The 23,491-nt window shown below is 37.7% G+C and overlaps 1 protein-coding gene across 4 annotated transcripts in view; it reads left to right on the top strand.

The window, feature by feature from the left end:
• Positions 1 to 17,275, top strand: part of RRAGB (Ras related GTP binding B) — a 42,284-nt gene extending 25,009 nt beyond the window's left edge. For all 4 annotated transcript variants that reach the window (XM_032398248.1, XM_032398250.1, XM_032398249.1 and 1 more), the window contains 4 exons: positions 118 to 240; positions 14,488 to 14,579; positions 15,632 to 15,747; positions 16,762 to 17,275. In XM_032398248.1, coding sequence (XP_032254139.1) covers positions 118 to 240; positions 14,488 to 14,579; positions 15,632 to 15,747; positions 16,762 to 16,859 — 429 coding nt within the window. In that variant the 3' untranslated portion in view covers positions 16,860 to 17,275. The remainder of the gene's footprint in view (positions 1 to 117; positions 241 to 14,487; positions 14,580 to 15,631; positions 15,748 to 16,761) is intronic.
• The last annotated feature ends 6,216 nt before the right edge of the window (positions 17,276 to 23,491 follow it).

Here is a 23,491-nt window from a genome sequence, read left to right as displayed (position 1 = left end):
TGGGACTCAACTATTACCATATTTTGCTGTCGATATGTTGTAGTGTACTTACTCATTTGCAAAGGTCTGGGACTGGCTACCTGTTAGTAATATTACACTGTACTTCTGTTCTGTTAGGCTTGGTCCAGCATTGTTTATCAGTTGATTCCCAATGTTCAGCAGCTGGAAATGAACCTAAGGAATTTTGCTGAAATTATCGAGGCTGATGAAGTGCTTTTGTTTGAAAGAGCTACTTTTCTGGTGAGAAATTTCTGCTCTGCAGATGTACTTTATACTTAACCTTCTTCTGTCCAGCAACAGAGAACATGTTGCTACTTTCAGGAAGAACCTTTTTCCCTCTTGTCATTACATCAGCATGTATAACCTTATTTACAAAGTAGTAGTGTTAGCAAGTGACATGAAAGAAGTTCTTTGGTGTGTAACTCTTTAGTAGTTAGTAAAACATATTTTTACAAGTATGCCTTATAGAGTTTAGATTATTTCTGCTAATAATTCATTTGTGTTAAAGGATTCCTAATTTCCTATTGATTTTTATTGTGAAATGAGGGGTATTTTCCTTTGAGAAAATTCTCATCCCACTCCTTTCTCCAAAAGACTGATTTGAAGACTTTTAACATGGGAGACTTATAATGGTCATCTCAGTGACATAACTAAGAATTCAGACAGAGAGGTGGAAGGGGAAAGAGGCACCTTGGTATTTTTATTTTTCTTACATAAATTCAGCTTAACTATAGAGCCTACTGTGTATATGGCCCTGAGGAGGATGCAATAATATATTTATAAGTAAAATTTTAAAGAACAATAACAAACTAATTTGAGATGTCACAAAGCACTGCATAAGTAATTGCTGATCAGTTTAATAAATATAACTCTAAGAGCAACTCACAGTAAATAATTTATTTCTGAGCTTTACCAATGCCTGGTGATTTGATTGATTGATTGATTGCCTCATGATTTTAAAACACATTTCTAAATCTCTCTGAGCTTGGTTCCCCTTCTATAAAATGGAGATAATATATCTATATCATAAGTTTATTGTGTGGGTTAAAATGAGACAATCTAATGTTAAGCCCTAATGCAAAGCTTAACATATAGTTGGCAAACTATTGAATGTTGGTTCCTTTTGCTGTTAAAACAGAGGGCAGAGAATGCAGACTGTTATTTTTGCTCCTTCCTTTGTGGAAACATTTGTAACTGTAGCCATGTTTGTGAGTCGACTTCCTTCTAAGTGGTACAGCTGTGGCAAGGAGTCCTAACTAAAGTGTCTTTCTGCCTCAGCCCACTGGAGGGGTCACTTCCTTACAATTATACTATCCTGTGTCTTCTTTTGCTGATAATGTAAAAAGCAACGAACAAGTGAGCTATTCTGATCATCTTGGTGTACACGACATGGCAGAATCCTGCTTTCAGCCGTATTATCCTGCCTTATCCACCACAGATGATCATAGAGGTTAACCTAATATAAGCTCCCTATTCCTCACTAACAGTAACAGGTGGCTCTGGTTTCTCTTGAAGACCAAGATTAGTTGTGATGGACCATTTTCACTGAGGGGGTTGAAGTCAAGCAAGGGGAACCTGTTCCACCATTGGTCTAGGAATTACCTTTTGAAAGTTTCACATGGTTTCAGTAAATTGTCCTGTGAATTTTCTTCTGGTGAGCAACTCACTTTTGCTTCCTACTAGAAACTTTATATCTGAATATTCAGCTTGTAGGAAATACATGGTTTTATTAAAATCTGAAAGTATTAGGGGAAATATTTTTAGCTAATATGGGTGTCCATTATGAATAAGTTCATTTATAAATAGTAAATCCTCAGAGGTGGGAATCCTTTAGTTAAGATTTTTGTTGTTTTTTGTGCTTATTTTATTTATAATTTTTTAAATGTTTAATTCCAGTTAACATACATGTTATATTAGTTTCAGGTATACAATATAGTGATTCAACAGTTCCATACATCACACTGTGCTCATCACCACAACTGCACTCCTTAATTGCCATCATCTGTTGAATCCATCCCCCCACCCATCTGCCCTCTAGTAACCATCAATTTGTTCTCTATAATTAAAAGTATGTTTCTTGATTTGTCACTCTTATTTTTTCCCTTTGCTTGTGTGTTTTGTTTCTTAAATTCCACATATGAGTAAAATCATATGGTATTTGTCTTTCTCTGATTGACTTATTTTGCTCAGTATAGTACTCTCCAACTCTATCCATTACAAATGGCAAGATTTCATTCTTTTTTCTGGCTGAGTAATATTCCGTGTGTGTGTGTGTGACATCTTATTATCCATTCATCGGTTAATGAACACTTGGGCTGCTTCTGTATCTTAGCTATTGTAAATAATGCTGCTATAAATTTAGGGGTGGGTGTGTTCTTGTATTATTTGGATAAATACCCAGTAGTGCGATTCCTGGATCATAAGGTAGTTCTATTTTTAACTTTTTGAGGAACCTCAATACTGTTTTCCAGAGTGGTTGCACCAGTTTGCATTCCCACCAACAGTGCAGGAAAGTTCTTTTTCTCCACATCCTCACCAACACCTGTTGTTTCTTGTGTTGTTCATTTTAGGCATTCTAACAGGTGTGAGGTGATATCTCATTGTAGTTTTGATTTGTATTTTACTGATGATGAATGATGTTGAGCATCTTTTCATGTGTCTGTTGCCCATCTGTATGTCTTTGGAGAAATGTTTGTTCATGTCGTCTGCCCATTTTTTAACTGGATTATTCATTTTTGTGGTGTTGAGTTATATAAGTCTTTATATTTTGGGGCTATTAATCCTTTATCAGATTATGTCATTTGTGAATATCTTCTCCCATTCCATAGGTTGCCTTTTAGTTTTGTTGATTGTTTCCTTTGCTGTGCAGAAGCTTTTAATTTTTATGTAGTCCCAGTAGTTTATTTTTGCTTTTGTTTCCCTTGCTTCAGGAGACATATCTAGCAACAGGATTGTGTGACCGATGTCAAGGAAGTTACTGCTTGTGTTCTCTTCTATAATTTTTATGGTTACAGGTCTCACATTTAGGTCTTTCATCATTTTGTGTATGGTGTACAAAAGTGGTTCAGTTTCATTCTTCTGCATGTTGCTGTCCAGTTTTCCCAACACCATTTGTTGAAGAGACTGTCTTTTTCCCATTATATGTTTTTTCCTCCTTTGTCAAAGATTAATTGACCATATAATTGTGGATTTATTCCTGGATTTTCTATTCTGTTCTGTTGCTCTTTGTGTCTGTTTTTGTGCCATTACCATACTATTTTGATCACTATAGCGTTATAGTGTAACTTGAAGTCCAGAATTGTGATGCCTTCAGCATTGCTTTTCTTTTTCAAGATTACTTTGTCTACTCAGGGTCTTTCATGGTTCCATGCAAATATTAAAATTGTTTCTTCTAGTTCCATGAAAAATTCTATTGGTATGTTGATAGGGATTTCATTAAATGTGTAGATTGCTTTGGGTAGTATGGACATTTTAACAATATTTGCTTTTCCAATCTGTGAGCATGCAGTGTTTTTCCATTTCTTTGTGTCCTCTTCAATTTCTTTTATCAGTGTTTCATTGTTTTCATGGTACAGGTCTTTCACCTCTTTGGTAGGTTTATTTCTAGGTATCTTCATATTTTTTTAATTTTCTTTTAAGATTTTATTTATTCATTTGAGACACAGAGATAGAGAAAGAGAGCATGAGCAGGGAGAGAGGCAGAGGGAGAGGGAGAATCAGGCTCCCCGCTGAGCCAGGAGCCCAATGTAGGGCTCAATCCCAGGTCCCTGGGATCATGACCTGAGCTGAAGGTAGACGCTTAACCATCTGAGCCGCCCTGGTGCCCTCTTCATATTTTTGTTGCAATTGTAAATGCCCACGTGAGGCTTTTATAATTTCTCTTTTTGCTGCTTCATTATTGGTATATAGATGTGGAAGAGATTTCTCTACACTGATTTTGAATCCTGTGACTTTAATGAATTTATCAGTTCTAGCAGTTTTTTGGTGCAGTCTCTTGGGTTATCTGTATATAGTATCCTGTCCTCTGCCAATCATCAATGTTTTACGTCGTCTTTACCAATATGGATGCCTTTTTTTTTTCTTTTTGCTGTCTGATTGCTGTGGCTAGGACTTCCAGTGCTATCTTGAATAAAAGTGTGAGTGGACATCCTTGTCTTATTCCTGACTTCACGGGAAAGCTCTGTTTTTCCACATTAAGGATGATATGGCCTTTATTATGTTGAGGTATGTTTTCTGTAAACCTACTTTGTTGAGGGGAAGGAGCAAGATGGCAGAGGAGTAGGAAACCTAAATTTCATCCGGTCCCAGGAATTCAGCTAGATAGGTCTCAAACTATTCTGAACACCTACAAACTCAACAGAAGATCAAAGAAAAGAATAGCAGCAACTCTATGAACAGAAAAGTGACCACTTTATGGAAGGTAGGATATGTGGAGAAGTGAATCTGAGGTGATATTTGGAAAGATAGACCGCGGGGGGAGGGAGTCTCCCTCAGTGGGCTGACAGCAAGTGATAGAGAAGTGGAGCACAAAATCAGAACTTTTAGAAGTCTGCTCCGCTGAGGGACGTCGCTCCAGTGGCTAAGCGGGGGGTGGAACCCTTGCTGGGACAGTGTGGTCTCAGGACTCTTGGGGTCACAAAAGACCGGGGGTGTCTGAGTGCAGCAGAGCTCCCAGGTATTGGAGCAGGGAAGCCGGCTGCAAAGATGGAGCTGAAGAGTGGGCTCTCAGCTCAGGGTTGCCATAAACCATGATTCACAGCACAGTCAGGCCACTACTCTTCGAGCAGGGACCCAACAAGCAACAGATCCGAGGAGACTCCCCTTCCTCCCTTGGGAGGAGTGGCATGGAAATGCAACACAGGAATCTGCTGGGTTTGGAGACTCCAAATGGGGTCGTGTTCCAGAGATAGAAATACTCGGTCACAGGCCGGGTGAGCATGGAGTACGTCTGGAGACTGGGGAGACAGGACTGTTTGACTGCTTTTTTCTGGGGGCTCACTGAGGAGTGGGGCCCCGAGTTCTTGGCTCCTCCTTGTGGAGATTGGGAGGCCGCCATTTTCATTCTCGTCCCCCAAAGCTGTACAGAAAGCTTGCAGGTAACAAAAGCTACAGAGAACAAACCCAAGCAGAATACCTAGCCTGGCCCTTGACAAAGGTGGTGCAATTCCGCCTTGGGCAAAGACATTTGAGAATCACTCCAACAGGCCCCTCCCCCAGAAGATCAGCAAGAACAGCCAGCCAAGACCAAGTTTACCGATCAATGAGAACTGCAGAACTCTAGCACTAGCGGAATACAGCACATAGAATTCATGGCTTTTTTCCCCATGATTCTTTAGTCTTTCAAAGTTCATTTTTTTACTTTTCTTTAATTTTTTCTTTTTCTATTTTTTTGAATTTTTTTCCCTTTTTCAGACATCTTATTATTATCCTCTTTTAAAATCTTTTTTAATTTTCATTTTAGAGTCATATTCTATCCTTTCAAGGTAGTTAACATTTTTTGTATATATATAAGTTTTTCTCTCTTTAAAATTTTGGGATACAGTTTCTTCTAACAGACCAAAATATACCCTAGATCTCTAGTGTATTGCTTGTTCTAGTCTCCTGCCTGATCACATTCTCTCCTTTTTTTTTTGTTTTTTTCTTTAATTTTTATTTTCTTTTTTTCAACCAACTTATCAATTCCTTTTAGAAAATCTTTTATAATTTTCATCTTTACAGTCATATTCCATCCCTTCATCGTATTTACCCTTATTTTTGTATATATATAAGTTTTCCTTTCTTAAAAATTTTGGGAGGCAGTTTCCTCTAACCAAAATAAGCCCAAAATCTAGTGTGTGGCTCTGATCTATTCACAATCTGATCATATTCTTTTGTTTGTTTTCTTATCCTTTCTTTTCCCCCGGTTTTGGGTCTCTTCTGATTTGTTTAGTGTATATTTTTCTGGGGTCATTGTTACCCTGTTAACATTTTGTTCTCTCATTCATCTGTTGTCCTCTGGACAAAATGACAAGACAGAAAAACTCACCTCAAAAAAGCGAACAAGTAGCAGCACCGACTGCCAAGGACCTAATCAATATGGATATTAGTAAGATATCAGAACTAGAGTTCAGAATGACGATTATAAAGATACTAGCTGGGTTTGAAAAAAGAATGGAAGATACTAGAGAATCCCTTTCTAGAGAAACAAAAGAACTAAAAGCTAACCAAGTTGAAATCAAAAAGGCTATTAATGAGGTGCAATCAAAAATGGAGGCTCTAACTGCTAGGATAAATGAGGCAGAAGAGAGAATTAGTGATATAAAAGACCAAATAATGGACGATAAAGAAGCAGAGAAAAAGATAAGCAACTACTGGATCATGAGGGAAGAATTTGAGAGATAAGTGATACCATAAGACGAAATAGTATTGGAATAAGTGGGATGCCAGAATAAGAAGAAGGCGGGGGCAGAAGGTATATTGGAGCAAATAATAGTAGAGAACTTGCCTATTTTAGGGAAGGAGATATGCATCAAAATCCAGGAGGCACAGAGAACCCCACTCAAAATCAATAAAAATAGGTCAACACCCTGACATCTAATAGTAAAACTTAAAAGTCTCAGAGACACAGAGAAAATCCTGAAAGCAGCTTGGGACAAGAGATCTGTAACATAATACAGTAGAGACCTTAGATTGGCAGTAAACCTATCCACAGAGACCTGGCAGGCCAGAAAGGACTGGCATGATATCTTCAGAGCACTAAATGAGAAAAATATGCAGCCAAGAATACTATAGCCAGCTAGGCTGTCACTGAAAATAGAAGGAGAGATAAAAAGCTTCCAGGACAAACAAAAACTAAACGAATTTGCAAACACAAAATCAGCTCTACAAGAAATATTAAAAGGATCCTCTAAGCAAAGAGCCTAAAAGTAACTTCGACCAGAAACGAATAGAGACAATATACAGTAACAGTCACCTTACAGTCAATACAGTGGCACCAAATTCATATCTTTCAACAGTTACCCTGAGTGTAAATGGGCCAAATGCCCCAATCAAAAGACACAGGGTATCAGATTGGATAAAAAAACAAGAACCATTGATATGCTGCCTGCAAGAGACTCATTTTAGACCCAAAGACACCTCCAGATTTAAAGTGAGGGGGTGGAAAACCATTTACCATGCTAAGGGATATCAAAAGAAAGCTAGGGTGGCAATCCTTATATCAGACAAATTAGATTTTAAAACAAAGAGTATAATAGATAAGGGAGGACACTATATCCTGCTTAAAGGGTCTGTCCAAAAAGAAGATCTAACAATTGTAAATATCTATGCTCCTAACATGAGAGTAGCCAATTATATAAGCCAATTAATAACAAAATCACAGAAACACATTGACAGCAATACAGTAATAGTAGGGGACTTTAACACACCCCTCACTGAAATGGACAGATCATCTAAGCAAAAGATCAACAAGGAAATAAAGGCTTTAAATGACACCCTGGACCAAATGGACTTCATGGGTATATTCAGAACTTTCCATCCGAAAGCAACAGAATACATATTCTTCTCTAGTGCCTATGGAACATTCTCCAGAATAGATCACATCCTAGCTCACAAATCAGGTCTCACCCAGTACCAAAAGATTGGGATCATTCCCTGCATATTTTCAGACCACAGTGCTTTGAAACTAGAACTCAATTACAAGAGGAAAGTCGGAAAGAATTCAAATACATGGAGGCTAAAGAGCATCGTACTAAAGAATGAATGGGTCCACCAGGAAATTAAAGAATTAAAAAAAAATCATGGAAAGAAATGAAAATGAAAACACAACTGTTCAAAATCTTTGGGATGCATCAAAGGCAGTCCTAAGACGAAAGTATGTAGCAATACAAGCCTTTCTCAAGAAACAAGAGAGGTCTCAAATACACAACCTAACCCTACCCCTAAAGGAGCTGGAGAAAGAAGAGCAAATGAAGCTTAAACCCAACAGGAGAAGAGAAATAATAAAGATCAGAGCAGAAATCAAGGAAAGAGAAACCAAAAGAACACTAGAACAGATCAACAAAACTAGGTACTTGCTCTTTGAAAGAATTAGTAAGATTGATAAACCCCTGGCCAGACTTAACACAAAGAAAATAGAAAGGACCTAAATAAATAAAATCATGAATGAGAGGAGATCACAAACAATTATAAGAACTTATTATGAGCAATTATATGCCAGCAAATTAGATAATCTGGAAGAAATGGATATATTCCTAGAGAAGTATAAACTACCAAAACTGAACCAGGAAGAAATAGAAAACCTGAACAGACCCATAACCGGTAAGGAAATCGAAGCAGTCATCAAAAATCTCCCAACAAACAAGAGCCCAGAGCCAGATGGCTTCCCAGGGGAATTCTACCGAGCATTTAAAGAAGAATTAATACCTACTCTTCTGAAACTGTTCCAAAAAGAGCAATGGAAGGAAAACTTCCAAACTCATTTTATGAGGCCAGCATCACCTTGATCCCCAAACCAGAGAAAGACCCCATGAACAAAGGGAATTACAAACCAATATACCCGATGAACGTGGATGCAAAAATTCTCACCAAAATACTAGCCAGTAGGATCCAACAGTACATTAAAAGGATTATTCACCACAAACAAGTGGTATTTATTCCTGGTCTGCAAGGTTGGTTCAACATCAGAAATCAAATCAATGCGTTACAGTACATTAGTAAAAGAAAGAACAAAATCGTATGATCCTTGCAATAGTTAAAAAAAAGAATTTCACAAAGTACAGCATCCTTCCTTGATTAAACTCTTCAGAGTATGGGGATAGAGACTACATACCTCAATATCATAGAAGCCATATATGGTAAACCCACAGCAAATATCATTCTCAATGGGGAAAAACAGCTTTTCACCTAAGGTCAGGGACATGGCAGGGATGTCCACTATCACCACTGCTATTCAACATAGTATTACAAGTCCTAGCCACAGCAATCAGACAACAAAAAGAAATGAAAGGCATTCGAATCGCCAAAGAAGTCAAACTCTCACTCTGTGCAGATGATATGATACTTTATGTGGAAAACCCTAAAGACTCCACCCCAAAACTGCTAGAACTCATACAAGAATTCAGTAAAGTGGCAGGATATAAAATCCACAGAAATCAGTGGCATTTCTATACACCAACAACAAGATAGAAGAAAGAGAAATTCAGGATTCAATCCCATTTACAATTGCACCCAAAACCATAAGATACCTAGGAATAAATCTAACCAAAGAGGCAAAGGATCTGTACTCAGAAAACTATAAAATACTCATGAAAGAAATTGAGGAAGACACAAAGAAATGGAAAAACGTTCCATGCTCATGGATTGGAAGAACAAATATTGTGAAAATGTCTATGCTACCTAGAGAAATCTACACATTTAATGCAATCCCTATCAAAATACCATCCACTTTTTTCAAAGAAATGGAACAAATAATCCTACAATTTGTATGGAACCAGAAAAGACCCCATATAGCCAGAGGAATGTTGAAAAAGAAAAGCAAAGCTGGTAGCATCACAATTCCGGACTTCCAGCTCTGTTACAAAGCTGTCATCATGAAGACAGTATGGTACTGGCACAAAAACAGACACAGAGATCAGTGGAACAGAATAGAGAGCCCAGAAATGGACCCTCAACTCTATGGTCAACTAATCTTCGACAAAGCAGGAAAGAATATCCAATGAAAAAATACAGTCTCTTCAGCAAATGGTGTTGGGAAAATTGGACAGCCACATGCAGAACAATGATATTGGATCATTTCCTTACACCACACACAAAAATAGACTCAAAATGGGTGAAAGACTTAAATGTGAGACAGGAATCCATCAAAATCCTAGAGGAGAACACAGGCAGCAACCTCTTCGACCTCAGCTGCAGAACTTCTTCCTAGAAACATCGCCAAAGGCAAGGGAAGCAAGGGCAAAAATGAGCTATTGGGACTTCATCAAGTTAAAAAGCTTTTGCACAACACAGGAAATAGTCAACAAAACCAAAAGACAGCTGACAGAATGGGGGAAGATATTTGCAAATGACATACCAGATAAAGGGCTAGTATCTAAAATCTATAAAGAACTTCTCAAACTCAACACCTAAAGAACAAATAATCCAATCAAGAAATGGGCAGAAGACATGAACAGACATTTCTGCAAAGAAGACATCCAATTGGCCAACAGACACGTGAAAAAGTGCTCAACATCACTCAGCATCAGGGAAATCCAAATCAAAACCTCAATGAGATACCACCTCACACCAGTCAGAATGGCTAAAATTAACAAGTCAGGAAATGACATGTTGGTGAGGATGTGGAGAAAGGGGGAACCCTCCTACAGTGTTGGTGGGAATGGAAGCTGGTACAGCCACTCTGGAAAACAGTATGGAGTTTCCTCAAGATGTTATGAATAGAGCTATGCTATGACCCAGCAGTTGAACTACTGGGTATTTACCCCAAAGATACAAATGTAGTGATCAAGGGGGTACGTGCACCCCAATGTTTATAGCAGCAATGTCCACAAAAGCCAAACTATGGAAAGAGCCAAGATGTCCATCAACAGATGAATGGATAAAGATGATGTGAGATATTATATATATATATAATGGCATATTATGCAGCCGTCAAAAAACCCCAAAATCTTGCCATTTGCAATGACGTGAATGGAACTAGAGGGTATTATCCTAAGCGAAATAAGTCAATCAGAGAAAGACAAATATCATATGATCTCACTGATATGAGGAATTTGAGAAACAAGACAGAGGGCCATGGGGAAGGGAGGAAAAAATGAATCAAGATGAAACCAGAGAGAGAGACAAACCATGAGACTCTTAATCTCAGGAAACAAACTGAGGGTTTCTGAAGTGGTGGGGGGTGAGAGGGATGGGGTGGCTGGGTGGTGGACATTGGGTAGTGTATGTGCTATGGTGACTGCTGTGAATTGTGTAAGACTGATGATTCACAGACCTGTACCTCTGAAACAAATAATACATTATATGTTAAAAAAAAAAGAAGAAAATAGTAGGAAGGGAAAAATGAAGAGGGGGAAATTGGAGGGAGAGACGAACCATGAGAGACTATGGTCTCTGAGAAACAGAGGGTTTTCGAGGGGATCGGGGTGGGGGAACGGGTCAGCCCAGTTATCGGTATTAAGGAGGGCATGTATTGCTTGGAGCACTGGGTGTTATACGCAAACAATGAATCATGGAACACTACATCAAAAACTATTTTTGTAATGTATGGTGACTAACATAATGAAATAAAATTTTTTAAAAAACGTACTTTGTTGAGGATTTTGATAATGAATGGTTGTTGTACTTTGTCAGATGCTTTGTGTGCATCTATTGAAATGATCATATAGTTCTTACCCCTTCTCTTACTGATGTGATGTATCATGTTGATTGATTTGCAAATATTGAACTGTTCTTGTAACCCAGGAATAAATCCCATTTGATCACGGTGAATGGTTTTTTTAATGCATTGTTGAATTCTGTTTGCTGGTAATTCATTGTTAATTTTTATATTTGTGTTCATCAGGGATATTGTCCTGTAGTTCTCTTTTTTATTGGTGTCTTTATATGGTTTCACTGTTGGTAATACTGGCCTCCTAGAATGAATATGGAAGTTTTCCTTCCTTTTCTATTTTTTGGAATATTGTGAGAATAGGCATTAACTCTTCTTTAAGTGTTTAGTGGAATTCACCTGGGAAGCCATCTGGCCCTGGACTTTTGTTATTGGGAGATTTTTGATTTCTGATTCAGTTTCTTTGCTGGTTATCAGTCTGTTCAAGGTTTCTATTTCTTCCTATTTCAGTGTTGGTAGTTTATATGTTTCTAGGGATTTATCCATTTCTTCTAGGTTGTCCAATTTGTTGGCATATAGTTTTTCATAATACTCTCTTATGATTTCTTGTATGGTTGGTTGTTATTTCTCCTCTCTCATTTATGATTTTATTTATTTTGGTCCTTTCTCTTTTTTTTCCTTGATACATCCGGCTTAGAGGTTTGTCAATTTTATTAACTTTTTCAAAGAACCAGCTCCTGGTTTCATTGATCTGTTCTATTGTTTTTTAAATTTCTTTATCATTTCTTTCTGCTCTAATTTTTATTATTTCCTTCCTTCTGCTGGCTTAGGTTTTGTTCGTTGTTCTTTTTCTACCTCCTTTAGGTGTAGGGTTAGCTTGTTTATTTTAGATTTTTCTTGCTTCTTGAGGTAGTCTTGTAATGCTATAAACTTCCCTCTTAGAACTGGTTTTGCTGCATCCCAGAGGTTTTGGACCATTGTTTTCATTTTCATTTGTTTCCATGTACTTTTTATTTTTTCTTTGATTTCTTGGTTGACCCATTCATTGTTTAGTAGTATGTTATTTATCCTCCATATATTTGTGGTCTTTCCCATTTTTTTCTTTTGGTTGATTTCTAATTTCATAGCATTGTGGTGAGAAAATATGCATGGTGTGATTTTGTTATTCTTGAATTTATTGAGGTTTGTTTTGTGGGCTAATATGTGATCTCTTCTGGAGATTGTTTTGTGTGTACTTGAGAAGAATGTGTATTCTGTTGTTTTGGGATGGAATGTTCTGAATACATCTATTAAATCCATCTGTTCCATTATGTCTTTGAAAGTCATTGTTTCCTTTTCGATTTTCTGTTTAGATCATATGTCCATTGATATAAGTGTGATGTAAAATCCCCTACTATTATTGTATTATTATTGCTTAGTTCCTTTATGTTTGTTATTAACTGCTTTATGTATTTGGGTGCTCCTAGCTTGGGAGTCATGTAACTAGTGAGCATGCCAGAGTCTTGTTCATTATAGGAATTAACCAGGCAAATTACTTCACTGAATAAGAACAGCCATGCACCACCATGCACAGAATCAGGAAAGAACTTTCCATGTCAATCCTGTCCATGTCCAGGCTGGGTAAGGTTTCCAGTGTTGAGTCAGATTAAGCCACAGGCTCTAGGAGGGGTGATGCCCTTCCATCAATTCCTTTAAATTGCAACTTTGTAACCTCTGAACCCAAAGGTTCCCTTTGGAACCCAAAGACTTTGGTCCTGGAAGCTACCTCACAGATCATGGTTATAATGCTGCTGCATCATCAGTCATCATCATTTGTGGTTAGAACTACAATGGTATCTAATCGTCTTTGAACCTCCGACATTCATTCATTCATATATATATATTCAGCCACTATATAATATGTCATTAGTTTTTGATGTAGTGTTCAGTGATTCATTATTTGCATATAACACCCAGTGCTCATCACAACACATGCCTTCCTTAATACCCATCACCCTGTTACCCCATCCTCCACCCCCCTCCCCTCTGAAACCCTCAGTTTGTTTCCCAGGGTCCATAGTCTCTCATGGTTCATCTCCCTCTCTGATTTCTCACCCTTCACATTTCCCTCCCTTCCCCTATGGTCCTGCGTGCTATTGCTTATGTTCCACATATGAGTGAGCCTCTGACATTCATTCTTAATTAATGAAAACATTCTTGGCAAATGTTTTCACTCTTGTCTGTCTTGTGTCAGTCCAATAATTAGACCTGTAGCAGTGCAATATGAATGCTCCTGCCCATTCCTCTTAATCGATCATTTTGTTGGTTCTGAAAACCAACAAAATAGAACCATGGTCTTATTCCATCATTACTAGCTGCCTATGCAGGCGGCTATGGAAAAAATCCTGCTTTATGCTTTATGGTCCTGCTTTGAATACTCTGTTTCAAAGTAAATGCTTCAGACCCCATGGGACACTCAGCTAGGAGCATGGAGAGGGCGCTGATAAGAAAGAGGTGGGGACAGGGAGGGGCATGCTTCACTGCATACTTAAGATTTTTAAATGTAATATCAAAGGCCACTTAGTTATAGCCTTCATTAAAATCAATACATTAGGTGCGCCTGGGTGGCTCAGTCAGTTAAGCAGCTGCCTTCGACTCAGGTCATGATCCCGGTGTCCTGGGATTGAGCCCCACGTCCAGCTCCCTGCTCAGTGGAGAGCCTGCTTCTCCCTCTCCCTCTGCCTGCCACTCTGCCTATTTGTGCTCTCTCTCTGTCAAATAAATAAATAAAATCTTTTTAAAAAATCAATACATTAGGTACTTGTGAAGAACAGCTAAAAATTTTATATTTTTTTCTTTTTAATTTGTACTTATTTAATCAAAAACATACTGTGAAATATTGATATAAGATGAACATTTAATGATTAAAGTAAGTGAGGAAGAACAGCACTGAACCAAAATAGATAATACTTTAATGCTCTAATAAAATTATAACCAAACACTACTATATGGGTTATCCATTGGGATGTTGAAATTATGCAGAACATTGGCATGATATGGGAAAGAAGAGACAATAAGCCAGGTGCCAAGTCTACCCTGAAAATAGGGTGACCAAGAGACTGACAGAGGTCTGCCTTGAGGAGTAAGTAGCAGAGGGTGATATGACTACCTTGCATATTTAAAGGCATTGCTCTTTTTCATAGGTGATTTCTCACTATCAGTGTAAAAAGCAGCGTGATGCCCACAGATTTGAGAAAATCAGCAACATTATTAAGCAGTTTAAGCTGAGCTGCAGGTAAGAGATCTTGTGTGATTTATTTATGTCTAGAAAGAAATTATTGTCACTTTTGAGAGGTTCAAATAACTATAGTAGACTGCACTTCTGTATTCATAAAAGTTCATTTAATCAAAAAGAAAGCTAACCTCTAAGGGAGCCTACAATTGACTGAGGTGAAAGTCATTGTCCTTTAATGCAAATTCAACTGATAGAGAAGAAGCATGTGCAAAATAAGCAAAATAGCCTTTCAAGATACTTGATACTATTTAGGAAGAAATAAACACAATGTCCAAGAGAGTTTTGAAAAAGAAGAAAGGAGAATTTACCCTACCAAATAAAAGATTTACTGTAAAACTATAGTAATTAAAATAGCAATGTAATGATTCAGGAATAGTACAGAATAGATTCTAGAAATGCCTAATCATGTTGTCTCACCTTTGATAAAATACAGTTTGAATCATAGCATTATGAATGTAGGAAGAAAGAATGGTAGAACATTATAATTTAGTAAAGATTTAATCAGCAAAATTCTTATCCTGGTAAAATTTTGATGCCCAGACAATAGAATAGGTATAAGTACAGGTATAAGTTTACTCTTTTTATGCCTTTGTACTCTCTGAGACTTACTGGCATGTTTATGCCTACATTTTTAGGAAGAACTAGCAAATGACATACAAATGTAATTACCTTGTTTGTTTTTGAAGAAATGGGATCATTTCTTGAATTTCAATATAACTAACATTCAAAAAATACAGTTATTAATCACAATGATAGGAAAATTTCAACTTAAGCTTCTTAAATATTAGAGAAATCTTTTGTAACATGATATTTTAACATGGATCTGGGTCTAAGCCCATTTCACAGTCAATATCAAGTCCTAATGCAGTTTCTAAGTCACTTTCCAAAATATACTAAATTCAGCAGTAGAGTTTCCTTGGAAAACAAAGGGAGGTTAGTGATTAACTGTCTTAATGAAGTGATGAATCAAGGTATAATGGTATAAAAGGTAAGAATGTTTTATATTGAGATTATTTTATATTCTTTACTTCTTTTTCTCATTTCTCCTATAGCAAACTAGCTGCTTCTTTTCAGAGCATGGAAGTCAGGAACTCTAACTTTGCTGCTTTCATTGACATCTTTACATCCAACACTTATGTGATGGTCGTGATGTCTGATCCATCCATTCGTAAGTTTAAACTTAGCTGACATAGGTTTAAAGGCACATTCTTTAAACTAATTGCCCTAGAGGTAGTACTTTATTAGGTAATAAAAAAAACATTTTGTAGTGGGGATGGCTGCAAAGCAGTATGAATATACTTAATGCCACTGACCTATATATTTTGAAATGGTTAAAATGGTAATTTTTTTGTTATGTATTATTGACCACAATGAAAAAGCTATTTTCATACTAGTGGTAAATAGTTTTTTGTTTCATAGACTTACATTTTGAAGCTTAAAAATAATTTAGACTCTAGGGTATTTTGTTTTTTCTTCATGGTATTTCAAAAATCAAGTTACTAAATTTAGGGATTTTGAAGAAAAGAGAATCCAAATGTATGATTTATGCTTCATATAGTAAACATTTTTAAAAGACTAATCAATCTAAATTCTGAACTACTAAATGTTAAGCCATTTTAATGTATATTCCTAAGTACCATATTCCCATATTTGTGTTATGGGCATAAAGGGAAGTAGGTATTTGGTACATCCATGCCATAATAGCCATATCTATCATAACCACTGTAATAAAGGTTCTAACAGTATTTCTTTTCTTTTTTGTTTAATTAGCTAAGGTATAGTACACCTTGGCTAATTAGTTTTTGATATAATGTTCAATGATTCATTAGTTGAGTATTTTTAAGATGTTCGCAGAAGTTTAAATTATCTCTGATCCACTCACTTTTCCTACCTTTGGTTAATACTAAAATACAACATAAGATAATGGGTTTTATTCTAAAAGTAAACCAAACCAAAAGATTTTGAAATTTTATTTTGGAAATGTAGTATTTAGAATATAAACAAATCTACTTATTCAGAAAAATTAAGTCCCGGTTAACTTGGGACTTCCTATTCCTGTATGTTCTCTGTGACATATGTTAAGAGATTTGGCTCTCTTTTGTTTATTTGTTTTTATTAGTCATACATTCCTTTGGCTGCCTGTACTTATTCTGTTGGCTGTTTCCTCCACCCCTACCCTCAGCTTCTGCAGCTACTCTGATCAACATCCGCAATGCCAGAAAGCACTTTGAAAAGCTGGAAAGGGTGGATGGACCAAAGCAGTGTCTTCTCATGCGCTAAACATTGCCAAGTGTTGTTTCAAAAAATTCTGAAATACTGTTTCTTAATTAATCTTAAGGTATTCATATATGTAGGCTCTGAAATGTGATGCTTACCACTTCTATATTTCCTTCCTACTCTCTAGTCTTAATGTTTAACCTTGAATGCTGTTTACTAAAATAGCCAGTAAGAAGTTAGAAGATGAGCTGTTCATGGACTTGATGTGCATAAAATTATGTGATATGTAAGTGTTCTGATAAGATTCTAATAGTGTGTGTTCTGATAACCTGGTTCTAATAGTTGTGTATGCCAAAGCCTTTCCCAACATCATTTTGTGTTCCTTATCAGATAGTAACCTGTAAGTTTGGAATATTACTGTTTTCTCAGCATGCATTAAAAATATTACTTAACTTCAACTATAAATAAACTTTTGCTGTTAGGGATTTCAGTGTCTGTTTTTCTTTTCCTTGTTTCTTCAACTTTTCCCTAAGAGCAAATGAATTTCGCAGTTATCCTAGGGGGAGGGGATCTGCTGGTTGGGAAATATTACAGAATAAAGTTGGATAGGAAAGATGGAGCCAGATCATAGCCTTAAAGTTAGGTAGAAGAGTTTAGATATAATGTGATAAGAAATAGGAAAGCATTATAAGCTTTTGAAAAGGGGAATTAATGTGAAAGGAATTTTGAAAGAAAATTAACCTAGACTGTATAGGCTGACTGGTGGCAGTTGGGGAAGCTGTGGCACTAATGTAGGCCTGAGGTGTGTTGAAAAGTTTCTTGCAGGATGCAATTGGAGAAGGAATGAATAAAAAGTTGAGGGAAAAGAGATAGGATTTATGAGATGTAAGTCATCTTTCTCTGTAGTCCAGGAATAGTTAATTTATATATTCCATTACACCTAATGGGACATGCCTTCATTATGCTAGTCAAGTAGTTTTAAAATATTTTTCAAGATGTTGTGTTTTAGGAAGAGCATGGAAGATGGCAGAGGAGTAGGGAACCCTATTTCAACCAGTCTCCAATTTAGCTGGATATCTACCAACCCATTCTGAACACCCACAAAATCAGCCTGAGATGTAAGAATATATATATCTGGATCTCTACAAGCAGAAAATCTCTGGTGGTCATGAGGTATGAAGGGCAAAGCCTTGATTCTGTGGGCAGATATTGGAAGATAAACAGAAGGGGGAGGGAGCCGCCATAAGCTGGTGTCAGGAAGGTGATATAATACCAGAGCACAAAAGCATCCAGCGCTGGGGACCAGGCACAGACCGCAGAGCAGTAGCAGCAGGGAAAAGACTTTAGTGCAGCCCCAGACAGGATCCAGGAGCTGTGGGTGCATGTGTGCGAACCAGGGGCAGCTCGCAGCTTTAGAAGCACAAAGAGCAGAGATACACCCAGCCCTGGGATCGACCTCTGGGAGAGTTGCTGTGGGGTACACCACTGGGGAGGCTGCGGTTTTTAGCAACAGAGACTGTGTGTCCTGAAGAGCTCAGTGAAGAGCAGACTATGATTTCTCTGCTCTGGGTCGGAGGTTTGGGTGCGGTTGGAAGAGACACAGAAAGCCCCAGAGAACAAAAACTCAAAAAACTGGTTTCCACTGAGCCCACCACCCACCCTGCCCCTGACAAGGGGCAGGGCAATTCTGCCCAGCAGGATTGCATAAGTAACAGTGTGGCAGGCCCCTCCCCCAGAAGACAGGCTGGAAGAACAAGAGGACAACAACCCTAGGTTCTCTATAAAACGAGTGCATCTTACTTGGGTCGTGGTTAATACTTTGGACTCTGTACATTCCTTCAACCACCCCCCAACAGAATGACTAAGAGGAGGAACCCCCAACAAAGAAAAGAATCAGAGACTGTGGCCTCTGCTACAGACCTAATGGATATGGATATAAGCAAGATGTCAGACAGACTTCAGAGTAGAGATTATGAAGTTGGTATCTAGGCTTGAGAAAAATATTAGCACCAATATAGAATCTCTAAGGGCAGAAATGAGATCTAATCAGGCAGAACTTAAAAGTGCTATGAATGAAGCACAGTCTAAACTGGATACCCTAACAGCCAGGGTAAACAAGGCAGAAAAATGAATTAGTGAGCTAGAAGATAAGATGATAGAAACGAAGGAAACCAAGGAGGCCTGGGGGAAAAAGGCTTAAAGCTCAAGATACTAGACTGAGAGAAATTAATGATGCCATGAAACGTTCCAATGTCAGAATTATTGGGATCCCTGAGGGGGTGGAGAGAGGGAGAGGTCTAGAAGATATATTTGAGCAAATCGTAGCTGAGAACTTCCCTAATATGGGAAAGGAAAAAAGCATTCATGTCTAATGGGCAGAGATCAATGAGAACAGATCCCAAGATCAATGAGAACAGACCAGCACCCTGACATATAATAATATACCTGCAAATCGTAGAACCAAGTAAGCAATCCTGAAAGCAGCTAGGGGGAAGAGATTTCTTACCTACAGAGGGAAAAACATCAGAATAACGTCAGACCTGTCCACAGAGACCTGGCAAGCCAAAAAGGGCTGGCAAGACATTCAGGGTATGGAATGAGAATAACAGGCAGCCAAGGATACTTTATACAGCAAGGCTGTCATTCAGAATGGATGGAGAAAGAAGGAGCCTCCAGGACCGGCAAAACCTGAAAGAATATGTGACCACCAAGCCGGCCCTGCAAGAAATATTAAGGGGGGTTTCTATAAAAGAAGAAAGACCCCGAGAGTAATATAGACCAGAAATGTGCAGAGACAATCTGTAGAAACAGGGACTTCACAGGCAACATGATGGCACTAAAATCATATCTTTCAATAGTAACTCTCAACGTGAATGGCCTAAATGCTCCCGTGAAACAGCACAGAGTTGCAGATTGGATAAAAAGACAGGACCCATCCATATGCTGTCACCAAGAGACTAATTTTGAACCTAAAGTTACATCCAGACTGAAAGTGAGGGGATGGAGAACCATTTTTTCATGCCGACAGACCTCAAAAGAAAGCTGGGGTATCAATTCTAGTATCAGACAAATTAGATTTTAAGCTAAGACTGTAGTAAGAGATACAGAGGGACACTATATCATTCTTAAGGGTCTATCCAACAAGAAGAGCTAACAATTGTAAATATCTATGCCCCCAACACGAGAGCAGCCAACTACATAAGCCCACTTTTAACCAAAATAAAGAATCATATTGATAATAATACTTTAATAGTAGGAGACCTCAACACTCCACTCTCAGCAATAGATCATCTAAGCAGATCAACAAAGAAACAAGAGCTTTGAATGACACACTGGACCAGATGGACTTCATAGATATACAGAACATTCCACCCTAAAACAATAGAATATTCATTCTTCTCGAGTGCACATGGAACTTTCTCCAGAATAGACCACATACTGGGTCACAAATCAGGTCTCAACCAATACCCAAAGATTGAGATTATTCCCTGCATGTTTTCAGACCACAATGCTTTGAAACTGGAACTCAATCACAAGAAAAAATTTGGAAGGAATTCAAACACTTGAAAGCTAAAGACCATTGTGCTAAAGAATGTTTGGGTCAACCAGGAAATTGAAGAGGAACTTAAACAATTCATGGAAACAAATGAGAACAAAAACACGTTGGTCCAAAACCTATGGGATATGGCAAAGGCAGTCCTAAAGGGGAAATACATAGTCATCCAAGCCTCTCTCAAAAAAGTAGAAAAATCCCAAAGGCACAACCTAACCCTACACCTAAAGGAACTGGAGAAAGTACAGCAAATAAAACCTAAACCAAGCAGGAGAAGAGAAATAATAAAGATTAGAGCAGAGATCAATGAAATGGAAACAAAAACAGTAGAGCAGATCAATGAAACTAGAAGCTGGATCTTTGAAAGAATTAATAAGATCGATAAACCTCTGGCCAGATTTATCCAAAAGAAAAGAGAAAGGACCCAAATTAATAAAATTATGAATGAAAGGGGAGAGATCACCACTAACACCAAGGTAATAGAAACAATTCTTAGAAATTATTATCAGCATCTATATGCCAATAAATTAAGCAACCTGGAAGAAATGGATGCCTTCTGGGAAACTTATAAACTACCAAGACTGAAACAGGAAGAAATAGACAATCTGAATAGACCAATAACCAGTAACAAAATTGAAGCGTCAATCAAAAACCTCCCAAAAGGGGCACCTGGGTGGCTCAGTTGTTAAGCGACTGCCTTTGGCTCAGGTCATGATCCCAGGATCCTGGGATTGAGCCCCGCATCAGGCTCCCTTCTTGGCGGGAGGCCTGCTTCTCCCTCTCCCACTCTCCCTGTATCTCTCTCTGTCAAATAAATAAAATCTTTAAAAATAAATAAATAAAAAATAAAACCTCCCAAAAAACAAGAGTCCAGGGCCAGATGGCTTCCCAGAGGAATTCTATCAAACATTTAAAAAAGAAATAATACCTATTCTCCTAAAGCTGTTTCAAAAAATATAAATAGAAGGAAAACTTCCAAACTCATTCTATGAGGCCAGCTCTACCTTGATCCCCAAACCACGCAAAGACCCCATCAAAAGGGAGAATTACAGACCAATTTCCCTGATGAATATGGATGCCAAAATTCTCAACAAGATCCTAGCCAATAGGATCCAACAGCACATTAAAAGCATTATCCATCTTGACCAGCTGGGATTTATTCCTGGGATGCAAGGGTGGTTTAACATTCACAAATCAATCAATGTGATAGAACATATTAATTAGAGACAAGAACCATATGATCCTCTCAAATGATGCAGAAAAAGCATTTGACAAACTACAGCATTCTTTACTGTTTAAAACTCTTCAGTGTAGGGATAGAGTGAACATTCATCAATTTTATAAAAACCGTCTATGAAAAGCCTACAGCAAATATCATTTTCAATGGGGAAAAGCAGAGAGCCTTTCCCTTAAGATCAGGAACATGACAAGGATGCCCACTCTCACCACTGTTGTTCAACATATTACTAGAAGTCCTAGCATCAGCAATCAGACAACAAAAAAGAAAAAAAGGCATTCAAATTGGCAAAGAAGAAGTCAAACTCTCTTCATAGATGTCATAGATGACACATACTTTATGTGGAAAACCCAAAAGACTCCACCCTCAAATTACTAGAACTCCTACAGAAATTCACTAATGTGGCAGGATACAAAATCAATGCACAGAAATCAGTTGCTTTTATATGCACTAACAATGTAACTGTAGAAAGAGAAATTAGAGAATCAATTCCGTTTGCAATAACATCAAAAAACATGAGATACATAAGAATAAACCTAACCAAAGAGGTAAAGGAGTGATTCCCGAGGGGCCTGACTCGTGGTTTATGTTGACCCTAGTTGGGAGTCCACTCCTGGGCTCGCTGACCATAACCTGCTTCCCCACTCCACTGTTTAGACACTATACCGGTTCAGGCACCCCCATTCACTCTGTGACTCCTCGGATCCCAAGACCACAATGCCCCACCTAGAAATCTGCCTTTTCATTTCCAGAGCACCTTTCAGAGAGGGATGTCTCTCACTAGAGCAGATTTCTAAGGGTTCCGATTTTGCACTCCAGTGTTACATCACTTTCCATGAGCCAGCTATTAGGAGGCTTCTTCCCCCTTCTGTTTATGTTCTGATATCTCCCCACAGATTCACAACTCTGCACGTCCTACCTTGCAAAAAGTAGTTGCTTTTCTGTTTGTAGAGATACAGATATATATTCTTACATCTCAGGCTGATTTCATGGGAGTTCAAAATGGTTTGATAGATATCCAGCTAAATTCAGGGGACCAGTTGAAAGGGGGTCCCCTACTACTTGACCATCTTGCCTCCCTCTTGTGACAATTTTTTAAATGTATTGTTGAATTCAGCATGCTAGTATTTTACTGAGAATTTTTGAATCCATGTTCATCAGGGATATTTGCCTGTAGTTCTCTTTTTTAGTGGAGTCTTTATCTGGTTTTTGTGTCAGGGTAATGCTGGCCTCATGGAATTAATGGAAATTTGGAAAATGGAAATTTTCCTTCCTAGTCTATTTTTTGGAATAGTTTGGGAAGAATTGGTATTAACTTTTCTTTAAGTGTTTGGTAGAATTCACCTGTGAAGCCATCTGCCCCTGGACTTTGTTAGGACATTTTTTGATTATTGCTTCAATTTATTTGCTGGTTATCAGTCTGTTCAAGTTTTCTGTTGTTCCTCTTTCAGTTTTGGTAGTTTATACATTTCTAGGAATTTATCCATCTCTTCTACGTGGTCCAATTACGTGTCATAGCATTATACATAATATTCTCTTATAATTTTTTGTATTTCTGTGATGTTGGATGTTATTTCTCTTCTCTCATTTGTGATCTTATTTATTTGTGCCCTGTCACTTTTCTTTTTGATAAGTCTGACTTGAGGTTTATCAGTTTTATTTTATTTTTTTTCAAAGAACCAGCTCCTGGCTTCATTGATCTATCATTTTTGTTTTTGTTTTGTTTTTAGTTTCTATATCATTTATTTCTGCTCATTTATTATTTCCTTCCTACGCTGGGTTTAGTCTTCATTTGGTGTTCTTTTCTAGCTCCTTTAGGTGTAATGTTTGGTTGTTTATTTATTGTTCTTACTTATTGGCGCAGGCTTATATTGCTATATAATTCCCTCATAGGGTCATTTTTGC

The sequence above is a fragment of the Phoca vitulina genome, unplaced genomic scaffold (genome assembly GCF_004348235.1).
Source record: "Phoca vitulina isolate PV1807 unplaced genomic scaffold, GSC_HSeal_1.0 scaffold114, whole genome shotgun sequence".
Lineage (NCBI taxonomy): Eukaryota > Metazoa > Chordata > Mammalia > Carnivora > Phocidae > Phoca > Phoca vitulina.
This window is presented reverse-complemented; position numbering and strand designations above follow the sequence as displayed.